The 21,515-nt window shown below is 34.9% G+C and overlaps 2 protein-coding genes and 1 long non-coding RNA gene across 9 annotated transcripts in view; 1 reads left to right on the top strand and 2 right to left on the bottom strand.

The window, feature by feature from the left end:
• LOC102581295 (DNA repair protein XRCC2 homolog) overlaps positions 1-21,515 on the bottom strand; it is a 112,794-nt gene that overhangs the window by 60,037 nt on the left and 31,242 nt on the right. The window contains exons 1-11 of one of the 7 annotated variants that reach the window (XR_001472160.1): positions 20,234-20,471; positions 18,823-18,970; positions 12,295-12,452; positions 11,273-11,343; positions 10,207-10,269; positions 9,140-9,277; positions 8,623-8,725; positions 6,576-6,612; positions 6,403-6,491; positions 6,172-6,306; positions 5,415-6,077 (exon numbers count right to left, since the gene is read on the bottom strand). Coding sequence is in view for 4 of the 7 variants with exons in the window: in XM_015304510.1 (XP_015159996.1) it covers positions 6,283-6,306; positions 6,403-6,491; positions 6,576-6,612; positions 8,623-8,725; positions 9,140-9,277; positions 10,207-10,269; positions 11,273-11,343; positions 12,295-12,452; positions 18,823-18,970; positions 20,234-20,419 (1,017 nt within the window). In the remaining 3 variants the exon portion in view is untranslated. Of the gene's footprint in view, positions 1-4,074; positions 4,913-5,414; positions 6,307-6,402; positions 6,495-6,575; positions 6,613-8,622; positions 8,726-9,139; positions 9,278-10,206; positions 10,270-11,272; positions 11,344-12,294; positions 12,453-18,822; positions 18,971-20,233; positions 20,472-21,515 lie in introns of those variants that run through there. The other 6 variants (XR_001472162.1, XR_001472161.1, XM_015304510.1 and 3 more) reach the window with 6 other exon arrangements.
• LOC102583383 (glycerophosphodiester phosphodiesterase protein kinase domain-containing GDPDL2-like) lies at positions 1,086-3,125 on the bottom strand. Its single transcript, XM_015304509.1, has 4 exons — positions 2,680-3,125; positions 2,519-2,551; positions 2,392-2,421; positions 1,086-2,255 (listed from the first exon to the last, which is right to left on the bottom strand). The coding sequence occupies exons 1-4, from the start codon at positions 3,107-3,109 to the stop codon at positions 1,114-1,116; spliced, it is 1,635 nt and encodes a 544-aa protein (XP_015159995.1). The 5' UTR covers positions 3,110-3,125; the 3' UTR covers positions 1,086-1,113.
• LOC107058613 (uncharacterized) lies at positions 3,888-4,456 on the top strand. The gene is made up of 2 exons (XR_001472163.1): positions 3,888-3,959; positions 4,049-4,456. It is a non-coding gene; the product is annotated as an uncharacterized lncRNA (long non-coding RNA).

Genomic DNA, 21,515 nt, shown 5'->3' with positions numbered 1-21,515 from the left:
AGAAATTCACTTCTTTGTTTGGACTCATTGACTAAGTAGTGGCAACACTTTCAAGATAAAGAATTCTATGCAATTAGTTGACTTAAAGTCTTCTTTGTCATTAATTGGAGAAAGAAAATTTATGATACCAAATTAAAGTTTGATATAGCAAAAACGTGTGGAAAAAAAAAAGGTCCAATATTAGAATATTCAACACAATATTGGAAATTTGCTAATAATAATAATGAAGACAACTTTACAAACCATTTTTTTTTATATTAATGAGTCATGAAGAAAACTTTTCTATGTTAACTAATTTTGGGTGGTGTCATATCATGTTTTCTTCAGCCTTGTATGGATGGTTGTTACTGATTAGTATTGTATTGTTAGTTTAAATGTTATGTTTGTTTTGATTATTATTCAAATTTTATTGTAGCGTATCGTTCAAATTCATCGTTAGATAATAACGAAAAGTCTCATAACCGCTGATTTAACGTGATCATGATGTTACCTTAGTGTTTTCTTCTCATTTTGTTTTTACTTATTATTTAATAATCTTATTCTTCTTTATGAAAAATTATATAGTATGTAAGATAAACTTGTGATATGTATTTACTATACGTTAAAAGAGTTATAATTCATAGTTAAAGTTAAAGTGTTATAGCAAATTTCTCTCAATACTCGCCTCTCTCCCCTCCTATTCCTCCTCCTCTCTCTCTGCAATTGACAGAATACAATCTATTCAAAAGTGATATTCATTAAAATAATACAATACGAAACAATACGTAACACCATCCAAACTGGGTAAAATTTGTGACTGGAAAAATTCATCACAAGTTCCATTTTGTGATGGATTATTAATATATGATAATTAAACAAGTAAAAACTCCATTGAGGATCATTCTCTTAGAACCTGCACTCTCACCCCTTTAAACTAATCACTTCACATTACTTGTTTCATCACACATTTTCATTTTATCAATTAAATGTTTGTGACAGATTCAAATGTCTGTCACAAATTGTGAAGGTTGGCTATGTCACAAACTTTATTTTTTAGAATCAAACATCATAAAATTTATTATGAACTTGATATTTTATTCAGAACAACACGAATTACGTACACAATATGTGATGTCAAGCAACAATTACATCTATTTTTGCAGAATCAGAACAACTCTCAAGCAACTTCACAGACTCTATTGAGCTTATTGAAGAACTAATTAGATTGAATTCCAACGAACATGGTTCCCGCGATTCAGAGGGCCTGGGAGGCATTTGCAGTGCTTGTAATTTGCCTTCAAGCATTTCCACTACTTTAGTCATTGAGGGACGATCGAGTGGATTCATTTGTATGCACCACAAAGCAACTAAAGTCAGCTTCTTTACGTCTTCATGTGTCTCGTCTAGTACTTCAATCTCCTTTCCCTTGTCGAGTTGATCATAAATCCAATATGGGAAATACTGGCTTGATATGTCTTCTTTGGCTGCCGAGTTTGTTTTCAAGCCTACGATATCAATGAGTAACATTCCAAAGCTATAGACATATGCCTTATAATATATTGGACCAATGCTTCTGTTAATCAGCTCTGGAGCTGCATAACCAATTGTTCCCCTGGCTGGTGTTAGAGTAACAATGCTCTTATCCGTCGGGTATGATTTTGCAAGACCAAAATCAGATAGTTTTGGAATGAAATTCTCATCCAAAAGTATGTTGTGTGGCTTGATGTCAAAATGTAGAATCTGAAAGTCACAACCTCGATGCAAGTATTCAATACCTCGAGCAACTCCAAGAGCAATTTCAAACTTTCTGTCCCAACTTAACAGTTGATCAGCTCCTCCATCTTGAGGTGTGATGTACTTTTCAAGTGATCCGTTAGGCATGAAGTCATACACGAGAGCACGCTTACATCTCTCAGCACAATAGCCAATAAGTTGTACTATGTTAACATGATGAATCCTCCCGATTGTGGCAACCTCGTTGATGAAGTCTTGCCCATCAGCTTTGGGCTTGCTCAAGATCTTCACTGCTACATTAGGACCACTTTGAAGCTTGCCTTTATATACTGAACCATAACCTCCTTGGCCTAGTTTCTCTTTAAAGTTCCTAGTCATCTTTCTTATGTTGGAGTTGGAATATCTAATGGGGGCGAAATTGTTCTCACCGTGCAGGAAACTTTCAATTGCATCATAAATCGACAAATGCCTTCGTCGTAACTCAATCATTAGAAATACAACTATGCATGGAAATAGAATGACTCTTGTCACAATGCTAAACCCTGTGTACAACCATCACAAATAAGCAAGAAAAGTTTGTGAATGGTTAAATTAAAAATTCAACCACCAACGTCTGCTCCATTTCGACATTAGAATGATTTCTAGTAATATATTTGAAAGATGAAAGATGTGACTTACCAGCTATGGGAAGTATCCATGGGATGATTGCTGCAAAAACACCAACAATCAATAACTCAGTTAATCTGACTTGCAACTAGTTTCCGTTATATAAAACAGAATTGACAATAGAATTACGACTGCTTACTTGCAAGAACACGGAGAACATGTTTTTGACCAACTTGATTGTGGTCATCCAAAGAGAAAATACAGAACCGAAAAAAGAAAAAGAAAAACATTTAAGACTTGCACAGCAAAATTGCTAAAATTGTAAGCTTTGCAGCAAAATGACATTGGGAACAATCTTACCACACGGCGTTTTGAAGAATCTAAAATTGTAAGCTTTGCAGCTGAAATCCACACAACGAACAGCAGTTGAATTTTCACCTTCACATTCATAATTCTCGGGGCACTTGCCGCAATAAACGTGACTAAACCATGAAAGCTCAAATCCATATGCCAAAGCATTATGCAAACTTAAAATAGAAATGTTGGCATTTGCATCCTGAATAGGCAATGAAGTCTTTGACATGAAGTCTACACTACACCCGACTTTCAAATCGGATGGTGATAATTCAGCCATGGTTGCATATGTGTGTCCCTTAAATGAATCAGAAGAAACATTGGAAGCATAACTCCTGTTGAGACAATTAGTGATTTCCACAAAGACTGGAGAATTTATGGCAAATGGACAGCTGAAGAGAGTAATTGGTACTGTTAAATGAACAATATAAGGCATTTTAATTATAGAAAAATCAAAACCAAGGGTAGTTCTACCCGTAATCGAATTCTGAGGAAGAGAGCAAATAATTTATGTTAATTCTACTATGAATTATAATTGGATATAACTACAATTAACATTCACAAAAATTATCAATTTCAACAATTTCTAGCTCGATATAAAAAAATAAAGGACAAAAAAGCTCATTTGAACTACGTAATGCATTAATAGAGCATTTATGGGAGCACCGTAGTGATCTTGAAAGTTGAATATTTATGTATAATTTAAAATTTTTTTTTCAATTATGTAATGTTTATTTAATTGTATTTCATTAATGATTTCACTTTTATTTGTATTATTCCATTATTATGTATAATGTATAATATTTGCTAGCAATTTATATTATTTAAAAAATTATGGTACAAAATAATTTTATATTAAATGATTATAAAAGGAAATAATACGAATTATATATGGTGAATGTTTTAGAAAGAATTTGTTTTATGAAATAAGAAAATAGTCAACTAATGTTTGCTGTTCACTACTCTTTATATTCTCTCCCTCTTACAACTTGCATAAAGATTCTTGAAATCCCGTCAATTCCTTTCAGTGCAATTTCAAGTTTTATAAGACTCAGTTGGTTTAATCCAATATGCAGCTATTGTGAAGGTCTTGAAATGGATTGTGGCTTCAAGAACTATACTAAACAACTGACTACTCAGTGTTTCAACCGGCCGTTCACAACCAAAGGTATTAACTCATTTAAAAAGTTACCTTTGTTTGATGCCATGATCATGTACTTTTCTATTCCATAACAAAAAAATTGATTTAATTCTGACAGGCGGCGGAAAGAAACCACTGATTGCAGGTATGTACTCTTGTGAGTTTTGGTATTATTTTTTCTCCCTTACATACTTTTGATTGCCTTCTGATAATTTGTGAGATCACATGTTCCAGGTGGAGTTATAGGTCTCATGCTTTCGGGAATTATTATGATGGCACTCTATGAGTGTTATAGCTCAAGCAAAATTGAAAGAGAGAATCAAGCCAGAGTTGAAAAGTTTTTGGAAGACTATAGAGCTCGCAGACCGACTAGATATACTTATGCAGATATTAAGAAGATAACAAATCAGTTTCAGGAAATATTGGGAGAGGGAGCTTATGGGATCGTTTATAAAGGAGTAACCTAACTGTTCCTTCTCCTTTTACAACAAGAAACACCACCCATGTAGGTCCTTCTACGCAAGAGTTGACGATAATCTCAGAACTAGAATGAATGGAAGCCTTAATTACAGATCAACTCCTTCATCTAAAGTTGTAATGTCAGAGTCAATACAAGTGGAAGTCTGAATTTTGGTATTTTCATTAAGTCATTATGTTTAGCTGCTACTTTCACAACTCTTTTTCGTGTCCAAAATATTTATTGTCAATCTGTCATGATTCTAATATCAACACTCACAAAAGTTATTACATATGCAACACCATTTAGTATAATATAATACAATGTTTGATTAGCCGCACAATAAAAATGATCTCCGCCATAACTAATAATATAATTACCTTAGAATTTACCACATTCAGTCATGTCAGAGAATTTGCAAAAGTATCTACAGAATGAATGATCTTACAATTTTTGTGCAGAAAGTATCAGATACAATTCATAGATATACCTGAATTGGCACCACCGGTGTGTAGTCTAGGGAACCTTTGCTCTAGCAGTTACAAGTTTCTAGTCATCAACTGACCAATTGCGTACAGACAAATCAATTGTGCCCCAAAGTAACGTATTGGACGATGTTGTTACGTGTAAGGAGAGGCCTCCTATACCACTGTAAACATGGCTATATGTTGGAACTGAACAAATAGAATTAATATGCACAACAGGGGAACATTAATGCATAAACCACTGCCTCCATTGATCTATGCAAACAAAACATGCTACCCATATCCATCAAAATTTCTCGAAAATTATTCGTGTGACCAGCTAACTTCAGGTTCTTCAAACTTATCACTGGATCCCATATGGAAACAAATCAAGCTCTCGAGTACACTAGAGGATAAGAAAATGTAGTTCTACCTATGGATTTTCATTAAGCAAAAATATGTAGTTAAAATTTCAATGTAAATTCTAACATTGGGATTTGCTGTTAGTCAAAGCAACAGCATACCCAGATTACCTTAGAGCATATGAAAAATTTAAAATATTAAACTAATCTACTACTAACTCTCTTTAAAAAGAAATTATCCATGATTATGTGTTATACTTGAGATATTTGCTGCCACTTACACCTTATATTTACAGAAAAATAAAGAATTTTAACCATAGTACTAAATACATGTCTTGCATTCATTTGCTTGGTGTAAATACAAGGTACGAGCAAATTTTTTCCCAATGACCATTTTGGTCAGGAGTCGAGTCATTTCATTAATTTATCTAAAAACACAGCATATATCCTAAGAACTCCCCAAACAAGACTTCTTGCCATTCCTAGTTATTATCTTATATACAAAACATCACAAAAGCAACACGAAAGATTGCCAATTGGAAAAAATGCAGCTTTAACTTCTTTCTCCAGCTTCTGCTTCACTGTCCAGTTTTTCCTCTTCTCCAGATTTGTGTCACAAACTCAGAAAACATTCAAGAATCACCAAGTTACGCAAGAACTATTTAACGTCTTTTCTTTCTTGCCTTGGTTGTCATTTACATTGGCTGGTGGAAAGCAGATGGATGTCATCTTCTCTCAGGTTGCCAGAACTTGCAAAGACCTTTGAGTCCTACAAACCACCATTCACATCACTCTAAAATTTGGACCAACTCTGAGTCGATCAATCAAATGGGAAAACACCTTTCCTCTTTCGCTTTCTCTCCACTCCTGCTCCAGTGGCTTCCATTCCGGGTTCATTTCATGCCGAACATGCCTCAGTATGGTATGCATCTCATTAGAATCTGAATAGGTAGAAAGCTTCCATAATTGCATCTTACTTCCTTTAGCATGCCACAGAGAGTAATTGAATAAAATATATCCACACAAAACCAAGTATCTATGAAGAGAGAGGGATATGAACAGAAATTAACTTACAGTTGAAACTACTACCAGAAGAGCAAGTGACATTTTTGGAATTTCATTTTGGGCTTCAGTTTAAATGCTTGACCTCAGGTTGAGAAAAGCCAGTCCAAAATCATTTGAATTTCACGATACGATGTATGCTCCATCCTACATGTTGAGACAAGCACATCAGTGAAGCAGGAGAATGACTTCTTGAATACAGATGGAACATTTTAAAAAACTCAAATCTTAGATTACACATACTTCATTGATTGTAAATTTGTCTGATAACTTCAAGGATGGCAACAGCCATTCCGATAAATAGATGGGCTTCTTTTGATATTTACTATCATCTGCAGAATAATGACAAAGCCAATTCTTTTTATCCATGATAACAGCAAGAAATGGTCTTGGCCTAAATGATTTTTGAGCCATACCTGAACGGCGCACAAGTATTCTGTGTGAAACAAAGGACTGCAACAACCAGAAAAGATTATTAAGGTTAATATAACCCCTTAAAGTCCAATGTTCAATTGAAGAAAAACAGTTATATAAATGTGGGATTCCTGTCAAATCTCCCACATTCTTTTATATATAGATGATTGGGTGTCGTTTGTAGAAAACCATATCTTTTTGTAGGTTTTCTACTTTTTGGGTGTATTTCTTGTATATGGGTGCCTCTTTATGCCCATGTTGTTAATAAGATTGTAACTTTAAAAAAAATGAACCTGGGATTCCTGTCAAAGGCTGCAACGACAAGGCATAGAGGGAGAGGTCACAAGCGTCTATACCTTAAAATCAATTTTCGACGGAATGAAAAAGCATCTATTTATGGAGCACTGATTTCAGAAGCTCATGAGTTTTGATGTTTAAGGTCAAAACATAAAAGGGAAAATACACCAATACAAAGACGTTCTTCTTCAAGAGAAATACACATGTTCTTCCATGTTTGTTTTTTGTAAAAGCATTTCATAAACAAAAACTTTGCCAGCATAAAAAGTCTCAATGTCCGATTTCATCCAAAAAGCCACAATACATGAATTATCAAACCAAATTTGTTGCTCCCTGAATTAACATACGATGTATTATCATTTCTTTTGATATTCAACCAGAGAGGTGTTATGAAAATTTGCCACTACTCCTATATGGCTATAGTGCCTCTCAGTTATCTATTTCACATCTAAACATCACAGTCCACACTTTATTCATACCAGGAGAAAGGGAAGTTACTGACAATCTCATTCATAAATCATGTCCGACTTTCCAAACATTCAAGGTCAATAGTGGAACATTTCCTTCTCATTTGTAATAAACCATCACTTGCAAGAACCACCAATTTCGGCAGAAACTCCACCTTTCTTTGATTGTTTCAGTTTTAGTTTCTAGATTTTATTCCTTTAGCACAACATTTTCAATATAATAGTCTTTCCACCCTATACTATATTTGCAAGTTATTAACACGACACACATTAAGTGTTGTGAAGAGCCTCACATTGTTAAAGGATGAGCGGTCTCTTTAAAATGGCTTGGGCAATCCTCACCTTGAGGTTGAGTTAGGCCCAAAATCCATTTCTTTACATGGTATCATAGCAGGACCTATTCCAATTGTCATTTCCGATGTTGGGCCACATATTAAATTGTTCACGCACCAAATGTCCAGCCCTGGGCATGAGTGGTGTATGAAGAGTCCCACATCGCCCCTTTAAAGGATGGATAATCTCTTTAGTATGGCTTGGACAATCTTCACCTCTTGACCTAACTTTTGGGGTTGAGTTAGGCCCAAGATACATTTCTTTTCAAGTGTTATCAAGGGGAAAAGTGGAACAAAAATGGCCCTGACGTCTATTAGGTCTGCTATATCAGTCCTTACTATCCATTTCGGTTGAACCCATTCCATCCCAAAATTCAAAAACTTGGCCCTTTTTGAGTTCTCTTCTGTTTCTATTAGCATGCAAAATTTGTTTTTTTTTTAAAAAAGAAAAACTAAAAAGGTTCCTAGCAAATATTGAATCTAATATATATCGTCTATATGAATTTTTTACTTCCATTATGTTCTGTATTTTGCTAAATTGATTTTAGGTCACATTCCCTTCCAACACTTCAATCATGATGGACTAATGGTTCGTCCTCCACTTTTCTCAGTTCATCTCCATTAACAAATCACTATAACTAAAAAGAAATAGTTCAGTGTAATGCTTAACTTGAACAAAATGCCCAACAAACAATGTTTTAGCTATGAAAAGATATCTGTAAACCATCCCTAGAATTCCCTTCTCTGATATGGAGAAAGCAGCTGCAAGAGAATCCTCTACTATAGAGTGAAGTGGCTGTACTAAAATTTAGTTACAATATTTGAACTCATACATTCTTCGATTAGTTTTATGAAACACAATGGATACTTATTCTCTTTACCTAAAAAAGAACAACACCAAAAAAAAAGGATATGCTGGCTATACACAAGATTTTCATATATATCATGGTTACCTGCCATACTGAAGGCATATACTCCCGATACAGTTGAGCATTAGTACTACTCCTAATGGTCCTCGAGTCCAAGTTACTCTCATCAGACAACTGCCCTGTACTCCTGTTTGAATGGTTCCAAATTAGAAAATGATGATTGTGAAAAGAGCACTAGTTGTACGATTAAGCAGCTTAAAATCATCAAGAAATGATCTTTGGAACAACTGAACAGTTCAAGGGTGTACAAGCTCGTAACCACTATTGGTGATCAAAACAGATAAAGTCCCTGTACATGTTACATTACTTGTTTAGTTGAAAAATCAGTCAATCAGAACACAAACTGTCCAAAGCAATGAGCGCAGAATATGGAATTAAACCAGGACACATTTACAGACAGACAGAACATATTGAGCTTTAATTTTTCCACCACATTCTCTACATAGGATACCTATCATATTTATCTGGTCATTTGTAACCAGATTTTAGTAATGTGCAATACAAGATTTATTTTGGACAAAGGAAATGAACTGAATCCAACCTAATAACTTCACGAGATGTAAATTTATCCTGTAAACTTGCTGCTTTTGTAGTTAGAACAAGCATCGGATGCACCACAAGAATCTTCTGGATCTCTTGAACAGCAATGTCTGACACACTTTGCAAAGAGAGACTTCTCCTGGTAATAAGACAAATACATAATGCTAAAATACTCAATTTGAGAATAAGAAGCAAAAAGAATGGTGCAACCTATACAGAAAGAAAAGGAACATACTGAATCCTTTTCTCTCCTAAGAACCAAACCAAGTGTTAACATAAGGAGTGCTAGGTGAAAAACATGAACAGATGAAAGCAAACAGAAGGAAACTCGTAATTTTTATATAGTACTTGATTTGACATGTGAGGTTACCAAAACCACAACCTGCACCATCCCAACCTCCAGTAGAAAGAAGAAAAACAAATGACAACTGCACAACTGGGGTTAATTCAAAATGGTGGGGCTAAACAACAAAAAGAAAGAAAAAGACAATTGAACTGCAACCTTCATTATAGGAATAGCGTTACATCTCTAAAAGACTACATTAATGTGCTCATGCCTGTAGAAAAAATGCTCTTAAGAAGCACCACTCTCAAACAGAATAAGTCTATATTTCAAAACTTTGAGCACTCTCCAAGAGCTGAGGCAGGCTTCCAAGAACTATTTATCTTACATGTGAATTTAGTATAACACGTGCAGCATTTAAGCATGACCAAGAATAGGTTCATCTGTTAAGATGAATCCAAGAGTACTTTCCCAGCTCATCCAAGGAAAAAAAAAAGATCCAAACAAAGTAGAATGCAAATATCTTAAGCAAGACAATTGCATTTCTGATCACCTACTTACAATGTTTGACCGGCAATGGTCATTTTCCAGCTAATAAATAGGTAACAGAAACTGCAGGCTTTCCTAACACCACAAAAATGCTACAAACTAAGGTGTTGCAGGAAGTATTTGGAGACGATCTACCTTTCAGGATTCTCCATAATTTTCTGTTTTCTGTTCATTTTGAACTGCATCTTTCACTTATTTTCTCTCTTTAAATGTAAGATATTATTGTGGACTCTAACCTGTTGTTGCTCCCTGGCGGTATAGATGGTGAAGCACGATCCATCCAATAAAAAGCTCCAATACTGGTCATACAAGAGAAGCAACATATCTAAATATACTACAGAACTTAGTTACACCATTAAGGAATATCAAAAGAAAAAGGAAAAAAACAAAGGAAACAAAGGGAAGAGGAACATAGATGGAACATCTGAACACAGATTTGATGACCTAACAGATAATCACTAAATGGGTAGTAAATTATGAAGTACAATCCTAATGCCTGAACAATGCTCTGGTGAATAACAGAGAACAACCAAATGGATAATTCAGTTTCAGTAGTCCTTGCAACCTACATGACAAATCAAGTCAATAAAAAAATCTAGTCCGAGTGGAAACAGGAATCGATTATAGTCCCCACCCCAGAGAGCATGCCAAAGAATCGGACAAGGAACTAATGATAAAAATGGAAGATAACACATAAACTTTTTCCCATAACAAGGCACGTTTTGATAAATTAGCTGTGTCCTTGGACATTCCCCTGATAAAGAAGAAGGTCACTTTAGAAGACTATCATACTGTAGTACCATAGGATTGGCTGTTTTAACATGGCCACATAAATAAATCGGCAAACTGCCTAACAGCAAAAATAAGTCAAGAATAATGCACTATCACGAATTGTTTGATTTATCTATCCATATACTTATCCTAAGAATACTTCTATTCTGTAGGTTGATCTGAAAATGTTACATGCATAAACAAGGATAAACTTTACCTTTTTAAGCCCAATAATGGATGTTATCATTTTTTTTTTTTAATAATGGATGTTATCATTGTTTAGATACCTTCACTACTCTGCCATAACTGTTTATGTATTCTTCATTTTATTATGGGAAACTAGAAACAGTTTCACCCATTCTTGAACATGTTCACACAAATGTTTTGACGTCAATGGTATGCACTTGCTAGAGCGGTCAATGTAAGACCCCCACAGCAAATGATACTACTGTTAAAACTTCAAGTGTTTCTTTATTATTTGTATGAAACTAAACCACCAAATTCAACATCAAGAAGAGCATTAGAAGGAACCTGTCAATCATAAGCAAATAAACACCACTGCCATGTGCCTCTTTTTCCTTTTGAAGTTGGAAATGCAACGTCTGCAACAAAACGAGATTGAAAGAATAGGCGACATACTTGTATATAAATTGAATTATTTATATACATTGTAGAAATACACAAAATGATAAATAAAAATAAATTAACAACATATATTCACAGCGAGAAGTGTTGGATTATGTCAAATTACGCGACCAGCTTGTCTAAAAGTTTAAAATGTTGAAAGGATACACTTCTTTTTACCTAATCATATCTTTAACACCCCCTATTCTTTAGGGTGAGTCAAGCACATCCACATCATTTTAGAAATGACGGCAGTGAGACTTGAACTCAAGATTAATGTTGACCTATGTCTAACTCTGATAACGTGTTTTAAAAGAAAAAAGGGACATTGAGCCTTATGCAGCTCTGAAATTAAGAGCATGAGGCAGATTGTCAAAACCACATAACCAGACTACATCTCATATTCTTAACCATGGAGCTCAACATTGCCAAGCCTCCTTAATATGCAATTGTTAACATTCCACCCCCCCCCCCCCCAAACACCGGCCCACCCCTTATCTTCAGGATATTTCATATATATATATATATACACATCTAAGATAATGACATTTATCATCCTCAAACAAAAATAGCTCACAAATCTACGATAAGTGGAAAGGGGGTACAAGTTTCTATGATTTACACCAATATATTTTGACAAGACAATGTCAATGCAGAACCATCTCAACCTCTATCAAACATTCAGTCACTTTATTTACATAACTACCTTCAAAGAGATTGCAGAAATGGTCTAGAGTGTTGGTTCTAACAATAATAATATTATAAAAGAAGATCTAACAAAGCATTAACATGGTTGAAGGAACAAAAGCTATACGTATATTGACAGGAAAGATGACTTATTAAAAGAGAGAAAAGATAGGTAGGAAAGCACAGAAGCAAAAAATGGATAAAATGAGGAAGTCAAAGCCTAAGTACTCATTCTAACTCACCTTAAGAGTAGCAAGAAATTCAAAACTATCATAACAGCGGATGTACGAGAACCTTCTCATGCTGACAGCGAACAATTCTTTGTCATATTCGGTGTGTGCATCCTTTGATCCACTAGGAGAATCATCCACCTTATTTAGCTTGTGGCCTATGCCATTGCCTGATTAGACAAAATAAACCAAATACTACTTGCATCAAATATATGAGGCCATAAACATATTTAATTACTAGTTTCTCTACTGTTATGAACATGTGTGTGTGTGTATTCTTCATTTGTGTAAGGGTCACTTATGGCGAAATGGGGCAAAGTTATTCCTTTAGAGGGTAAGCCCCTATTCTGCTTCATTTGCACCTATCCTCGCTAAGCATCGAGCTTGTCAGTTGAATTACACTTTATAATTTGCACTACAGGCTATCAGAATTATTATTTTTGTACAGGTAACATTTTTTTGTATTAATAACAAACTACACAAAGGATGTGTAGTCCCCCATATTTACATCCAGATGAGCAAAAAATAAGCTCCTAGTCCTTAATCTTCTCGTAAGGAGTCGAGTACATCATAAGCTGATTCGAACTCCTCCATTAACCTATGTTTACACCAAAAAAAGAAAAGCCCTAAACATTTCAACTTTAGTTTCTGTATACTAATGGCTTTGTCTTCAAAACAAACTTTCTTTCTTTCTCCCCACACAGTCCACCAAATACAAGCTGGGACAATTTTCCATCTCTCTTTCTGATTGGAGGGATTGGTATCACTATTCCAACATTTCATTACGTCTGATACTCTTCCGGGCATAGTCCAGCTAATGCCCCTCAAGTTAATGAAAATCTTCCACAACTGGTCAGTCCAGCTGCAGTGAAGAAAGAGATGAGAGATTGTCTCTGCTTCCTTACCACAGAGAAAACACCTTGAGCAAGGATTGAAACCTCTCCTCGTGAGTGTATCTTGTGTGAGTACAACTTCTCTGGCTAGCAACCAAGAGAAGCATGCAACTTTGTGAGGGATCTTAACCCTCCAGATCATCTTCCAAGGCCAGGTCCCACTCTGATTGTTTGAGGTTGTGAGTACTCTGTATGCTGCTTTCACTGTAAATTTGTTCTCCTTATTTCTTAACCATATCAAGCAATCTGTCTCAGTTGATGTACCTTTGAACTGTTCTAAAGTTCCGAAGAAGCTTGCTAGTCTGTCAATTTCCCAATCATTTAAAGCTCTTCTGAAACTCAAATTCCACCCCTGTTCACCCCAAACCATTTCAATTGTTGAGTTTTGTTGTTGATTGAGGGAGTATATGTCTGGCTAGAGTTGCTTTAGGGGACCTTGTTCAATCCATTTATCATTCCATAGATCAAGTTTCCTTCCATTACCAATGGTGAACATGGTTTTTGCTAGCAATTTGGGCCACAAGTTCCTTATGGATTTCCAGAGACTAACTCCATAAGGACTATTGCTTACTTTGGTAGTCCATCTTCCATCCAAACCATATTTTTCCCTGATTACCTTCTTCCATAATGGCTGGTCGTCTGAGTTGAAGTTCCATATCCACTTCATCATTAAACTCTGATTCTGGATCTTTAGATTCTTAATTCCAGCACCTCCTTCCTTCTTGCTGGCTTGACAAGACTGCCAATTGAGAAGATGTATTTTATTCCTCTCACTGTTCCCTTCCCAAAAAAAGTTCCTTCTCAAGGAGTCCAACCTTTTCATAACACTGGCAGGGACAGGAAACAGAGACATCATGTAGGTAGGCATTGCATCCAATACAAAGTTTATCAAGGTCAGTCTTCCTCCCATGGATAAGTATTGGGTTTTCCAATTTGCCAACTTTTTTTCACATTTCTCCAACACCTGAGTTCATATATTTATAGACTTGCTTTTTGCCCCCAAAGGTAATCCAAGATATGTTGTTGGAATATCCCCAATTCTACCTCCTAGAATGTTGGACAGTCTCTGAAGATCGCCCACTTCATTAACTGGGTAAATAAAGCTTTTATTCCAGTTGATGTGCAGCCCGGAGATGGCCTCAAATAAAATGAAAATCACCCTTAACATCCTTACTTCATTCAAATCTGCGTCACAAAAAATCAAGGTATCATCTGCATATTGTAGATGCGTGATTGTCATGTTACTTTCTTCCCTGGAGCTTACTTTGAATCCTCTGATCCAGTTGTTTGTTTGAGCTTTCTGTAGCATGTCATTTAAACCCTCCATGGCAATGATGAACAAGAATGGGGATAGAGGATCCCCCTGCCTCAGACCTCTCTGTGAAGGGAAGAAGCCAGCTGGAGAGCCATTGACAAGTACTGATGCAAAAGTGGATCCATTTGATCCAAATTTCTCCAAATCCCATCTTCCTAAGCATCCCCAATAAGAAGTTCCAGTTCAAGTGATCAAACGCCTTCTCAATGTCTAACTTGCACAATATACCCGGGGCTTTACTTCTGATCCTACCATCAGTGCATTCATTGGCAATTAAAATGGCATCCAGAATCTGTCGACCTTTGATGAAAGCTATTTGCTGTGCATCCACCAATTTGTGCACTACTTTCTTCAGTCTTTCAGTCAAAAGCTTGGATATGATTTTGTAAATGCTCTTAGGTATCAATGCAATGAAAGTGGCATTGAAGCTCTTTTCAAAAATTCCTTGATGATAGACGTATAGCTTTTGTTTCCACTACAGGCAATCAGAATTTGGAATTTTTTCTTTTGATAACCAAGAAATCCCTGAGGGCTAGTGGAAATTAAGTGGACATCATAATTTGGAACCTTTATAATTTTAACCCTTGGACAACAGTTTTTTCTACTTTTTAGTTTCTCATTTGAAAATCTCAAAAAGACATTGGTTAGTAGTGAAACGCCAACCTCTACAATCAAGGGAGCATAGCTCTCAACTCTTACCAAATTTTAAGTATACCTATGTGCTTCATTTATGTTTTTTTCCTGTTGAAAAGTCAATGAAATGTCACTAATGTGCACCAAGATGATGTCAAACTATATGGATAAAAGTGTTCAGTGTTTAACTCTAAGAATCTATCAACTATCTACAGATAAAAGGATCTTGAAAACAGAGGTGTCGATATTCCACATGGGTCTGTCAACTCCTTCAAACGTCCTCCTGTTTCATTCTCTACACATCATCCAATAGATGCATAACGATGCCATATTCCAAAACCTCCTTCCTTTCCTTTCCTTCCGTATTCTGCTCAACCTCCATGTTCTGAGAGCATCAACAACTCTTGAGGGAGGCCCATTATATATTAAATATGGAATACACCATACTAAATAGATCCATGACATAGAAAAAAATAAGAACCTAATGTTTAGAGTCCTTCATTTCTTGCACTTACAATACCAACACATTATTATACAACTCTACTCCTAATCCTTTGTTATGTCTATCTTATCATGATTTTGAATCTACTGTGCAGTCACTGAAATTTAAACTTTTTTTCCAATAAATATTAACATATAGAGCTTAGAGTTAAATAGCTAACCTTACACCTCTGACATTGGAAACTCTTATCTATCTAAGTTACTCGAATTGAAATCTGTGAGCATTCAGAAGATTCTCCAAAAGCAAACAGAATACAGGCAGCTCAGTTCCTTAAACTATTCTGTATGTTCCATTGGGTATGCTTCTTGAATTGCATCATTTTTCTGAAGGATAATAATGAATTTCGATCATTCCAACACCAAAATCAAACATATCCATTTACTTCAACCAGCTTGTCAATATAGTAGGTTTGTAACATCAAGAACGACATTTTCAAATAATTACACCCAATACTCAGTTATAACAAATCAATTAACAGCACCTATGAGTTCAGTTCTTTCGTGTTAGAGAGCTTAGACAGTTCTTTCCTCCATTTATCAGAACACCCTTGTATAAAAATGCAATATTACGATAGACTACAAAAAATCACAAAGCATATCAACAATATTGCAAAACCAAAAAAACATAGTGTGTAATTGCTATTAAGAACTCATGTTAACTCAACCAAAACTGAGAAAATTAAGTCAAGTCTCAATTTAAAAACAGAATGGTTACTGAGCCTTTCTCGAAAATGCTTTTCTTGAGTCATGTATCTATCGATAACCGCCTCTCCACCTCTCACAAGGTAGGGCTGTAGGGGTAAGATTTGTTACACCCCACTTGTGGAATCACATTGGGTATGTTGTTGTTGTTGTTGAATGGTTACTGACTTTTATTAACACCCAATTGGCTCATCAATTCAAAACAAGTATTGGGTTGATTGACTCAACACACGAACATGTCATATTTTAAGTGCTATTTCAAAATTGATACTAAAATCACATGTTATTGCAATATTACTGTTAGAATAGTAATAGGTTTATACAATCCTATTAGAATAGGAATAGGTTTATACAATCCTATTAGAATAGGAATAGGAATAGGAATAGAAATAGAAATAAGAATACTAAATAGTATCCTACTTGGTAAAGGATTGTATTCTAGAATCTATAAATAGGGTCTCAATGTAATAATGTACACAACAACAATTTCAATAATATTATTTTTCCTATATTTCTCATATGGTATCAGAGCCTCTACGATCTTGGTAGAGAATCAAAGAGCTTCTTCTACCGGCGGGTGGCTATTACCCATATATGTTGCCCGTCTGGCCAACAATTATGTTAGGAAAAGTTGGGTCACCGTGTATCTTTCCAGTGACTACTTTTTTTATCATATTTAATTTGTGTAGCATCGTGCCATCATTCCGGTGACTACTTTCTTCTATCTAACTTGTAGCACCGTGCCATCTTTCCGGTGACTACTTTTTCATATTTAATTTGTGTAGCACTGTGCCATCGTTCCAGTGACTACTTTTTCATATATAATTTGTGTAGCACAGTGCCATCCTTCCGGTGACTACCTTTTTATGCATATCTGATTTGCGTAGCACCGTGCATCTCTCTAGACTACTTTTCATATTTAATTCGTGTAGTACCGTGAATTTTTCCAAACTATTTTCTCATATTTGAGTTGTATAGCATCATGTGGCTTTTCAATGACTCCTTATATTTGATTTGCATAGTTCCATTCGTCTTTCCGGTGACTCCTCAAATCTGATTTGCGTAGGGTTGTGTCATCATTCCAACCCTACCTATATAATTTTTCTTTTTCAGTAGGGTCGTGCCATCATTCCGACCCTACCCATATTATTCTCTTTTTCAATGGGGTCGTTCCATCAATTCGAACTATCCTATACAATTTCTATTTTCTAGTTGGGTCGTGACATCATTCCGACCCTACCCATATAATTTTATTTCTTAGATGGTGAAGAAGTCTATATGGAGCAACCACCTAATTTTGTAGGTCGTGACATCATCCCGACCCTACCCATATAATTTTATTTCTTAGATGGTGAAGAAGTCTATATGGAGCAACCGCCTAATTTTGTTGCTCAGGGGGAGTTTAGTAGCCTTGTATGTTGATTACGTAAGTCACTCTATGGTCTGAAACAGTCTTTGCAAGCTTGGTTTGAGAAGTTCCAACACTGTAATTTAATCACTTTGTGTTTTATCGGCATCATGCATCAAATTCAGTATTTCATGAGAAGACCAAACATATTGAGATTGATTGTCAATTTTGTGAAGTCAAGTGATCAACTTGCATATATCTCACCAAGCCCCTCATCGGTCCTCGTGTTAATTACATTTGTAACAAGCTAGGTACATGAATTGTATGCACTAGCTTGAGGGGGAGTGTTAGAATAGTAATAGGTTTATACAATTCTATTAGAATAGGAATAGGAATAGGAATAGAAACAGAAATAAGAATACTAAATAGTATCCTACTTGGTAAAGGATTGTATTCTAGAATCTATAAATAGGGTCTTAATGTAATAATGTACACAACAACAATTTCAATAATATTCTTTTCCTATATTTCTCACAATTAATATGGCTATTGCTATTATAGCAGTTTATGTAATTAGAAAACTAGACAAATAAGCAGTACAAGGGACTACACAAAATTCTTTCAATAATGGATGATATTCACAAAAAAAAAAAAAAAAAAACATTCTCAGAAATGGATAATGAGAGATGTACAGAATCTTCAGCGGTGATGAATCTTTTAATTTGATTCAACTGAATTGCTGATCAGCGGTCTCTGGCTGTCAACAAAAACTTTTGAAGGGGTGGAGGATTCATTGTTACAAGAGTTAACTTTTGTCTACTTTGTATGCATAGATGATTGGCAACATTTTTGGGAGGCTTTTAATGTGTGTTTTTAATACATTATGTAATACAACAACCAATTTGGTGTAATATCAATAAATACTTTGATTAATTGAAAAATGAAACAAAAAGGAAGTCTTTTTTGTTAGTAACAAAAGAGAAAGTTTTGAAACCATATATTACCATATCAACAATATGGTTACAGGAAAACACAAATTAGTCATAAATTTCCAGCAATTGACTAAACTATAAAATTAGAGCCTCCATATTCTAAACAACATGAAATTCCAAAATACAAAATAAACAGGCTCAAGAATAAATATCTACCATTTGCTTGAATGATCCGCTGCTTCAGTAATCGTGAAAGGCTTAACACATCAAAACGACAATCCAGGTCAACAAACATAACTAATCGCTCCAAGCCTCCATAGTTTACACCCTTCCACTCCTTAGGCAAAATACAATTAATAGCAGCCTAGCATGAACCAAAAAGAATCACATTAAGCTTATTATTTGAGAGACATAATATATGTGATACCATCTAGTTGGGATTAATGCTTTCGTAATTTTCTTAAAAAAATCTACAGTAACAATTTTTATATTTGCTAGGACTCTTTCTAATCAAGTTAGGGACTTGTATGTCCATCGAGAGTATGAATAAGTGTGGAGTTCCGAGACCTTATTTGCAAGATAAAATATTACCCTCTGTTCATGAAGTATTATTTCATTATTTGCATAAACTCAGTTTGGTCTTGTCATTTTGGGTGACTTCAACTGAAAATTGAAACAGTGGTATCACAGGTATGAATGTGTATTTCAAGTGAAGCTTTTCAAATCGTCAATTTCCATCCCAAAATCTTTTCCACAATAAGGACTTCCATAAATTTTTCTCAACTCTAACTTCATATAATCTTCTTCCAGTTTTAACTGAAAATTTTCCAAATTCCCAGATAGTACTGGTATGAAATAGACCCATAGTATTATATTTTGACAACCGTGGTGTCCGGGCCAGCTTACCAGCTTTCACGCATCTCAACTAATTTCACGTGATAATGTCAGCTCCCACTCCCACTGGGGGCAAAAACCAGGTAATATTATCCACCAAGTCTAAGATAGATGGGGAGAAATGAATTCGAACCTACGACCTCATGCTACTCAACCCACTTTATTGTCCACTAGGTCACACCCATGGGTGCTGACATAGACCCATATGGAGCAAAATGGTCACATAGAATCCATACTTCTAAAACATCCGACCTTAACTAGTCAGGTAATTGATTAATATTGGTAACACTACAAAAATGTGAGAGTCCACAAAGCAAAAGAAAATGGTCAAAAATGCACCTAAAGTATCCCAATTTTTCGAGTTTCATACCTAAACTATTAGGTCTGTGCATTTCCTACCTAAACTATAACCAATTATTATCAAATACATCTCAACTATCAATTGTTTATTTTTCTTACCTGAACAATGGGATATTTCAGTTTATGAAACTCACACACCTACTAGTTGAATTGTGTTTTAATAAATAGTTAGGGATAGTTCAGATAGAAAACTCGCACAATTGATCGTTCATTCAGATATGAAAACTCAAAAAAACCTGAATACATTAAGAGTGTCTATATATGCACATTAAAATCACTGATTCAAAATTATGAATTGGCATCTATAAAATGTAGCTGAACAGAAATGAAAAAGAAAAAATAATAAATAGAGTTTTTGTTTCATGTGACTTACCTGCATAAGAATGCGAGTTTTTGAAGAAGGGGAAGGACCGACGATTTCTACAACATTGCCAGGACGGAGAGGAATGCGATGAAGAGGTGGAGGTAATGGTAGAAATGGCCGCTCGGAGAAAACCCTAGTGAGAAATTGCTTCGCCGTTTCGTCTTCTTCAATCCATTCTCTCGCCGACGACGCCATTTCTACTCTTCCTCAGTTGCTTGGAGCTGAAAATGGAACAAGGGAGACAGTGAACCAGCTCTACAATACTAAAAAAAGAATATATTTTTTTTAATTTTTTTTTACCTATTATGAAATTTTCATTTTATTTTTTAACTTACAAATGGTTATAAAAGATCATTTTTAATTATTTCACTTTTTTTTTTAATTTAAAAGGTGCATAAAAGCTAGGATAAAAAAATGCTCCCTTGATTTCATATTATTATTTATCCACATTACATAAATGCACCGGTGAGGAGATGCAAGAGGTTGGTTATACAAGGTAGGATATAGTAGAGGCAAAGGTAGATTGAAAAAGTGTTGAAGAGAGGTGATAAGATAGGATATGACTTATTTTCGTGTTATCGAGGGTATGATCTTAGATAGGAGATGTGGATGACACATATAAGGGTAGAAGGTTAGTACCTGAATTTGCTGCATTTGAAATTTTGAATCGAGGGTTTTTCGAAAATAGTCTCTCTACCTCCACGGGTTAGTAATAAGATTTGTATATATATTACCCTATCTAGACTCCACTTGTGAAATTTCACTTATTATGTTGTTATTGTTATAGTATGTATCTACATCACTAGAAGTATTTGTTTCAAATTATTATCAACATTGAACCAAAACAAATCTAAATTTTTTTGTTTTGCCCTTAAAGTTAATTCGAAAATATAAATATTGTGAAGTCTAAAAAAAAGTTAATCCATTTATTGATCTTAGTATTGATAGATAGGGTACATGAATAAAGTATATTAAAAAGAGTTAAAAGGTGAAATTAGTAAAAATGTCTTTCTTATTTATGATTTCTTAGAAGGTGTGTGTAAAAGAAAAAGTGGATAAGTAATACAAAACAAATGAGGTAATTTATTTGACTCGTAAGGTCTAGACGCATAATGCTATCATATAAATTGAGATAGAAAAAAATAATACTTATGAATCATGTTCAAATGCGAGAATATCTAATTACACCTTTGGTTCAAAAATATTTTCCATAATTCGTTTTTCGAAAGTTCATTAACTAATTTCTAGAACTAAATTAAATAGTATTTTAAAATTAAAAGTTAAATACTCA

Source organism: Solanum tuberosum, unplaced genomic scaffold, assembly GCF_000226075.1.
Source record: "Solanum tuberosum cultivar DM 1-3 516 R44 unplaced genomic scaffold, SolTub_3.0 scf00559, whole genome shotgun sequence".
In the NCBI taxonomy this organism is placed as follows: Eukaryota; Viridiplantae; Streptophyta; class Magnoliopsida; order Solanales; family Solanaceae; genus Solanum; species Solanum tuberosum.
Note: the sequence above shows the minus strand (reverse complement) of the source record. Positions and strands in the feature narration are given on the sequence as shown.

What these genes read in the sequence shown, in the direction of transcription:
- LOC102583383 (XM_015304509.1), bottom strand. Translation starts at nt 3,109, where the DNA reads ATGCCTTATATTGTTCATTTAACAGTACCAATTACTCTCTTCAGCTGT. An exon ending in ATTCTTCAAAACGCCGTGTG is followed by an intron (nt 2,552 to 2,679) that starts GTAAGATTGTTC and finishes ACCACAATCAAG; the next exon opens with TTGGTCAAAAACATGTTCTC. An exon ending in TGTTCTCCGTGTTCTTGCAA is followed by an intron (nt 2,422 to 2,518) that starts GTAAGCAGTCGT and finishes GTGTTTTTGCAG; the next exon opens with CAATCATCCCATGGATACTT.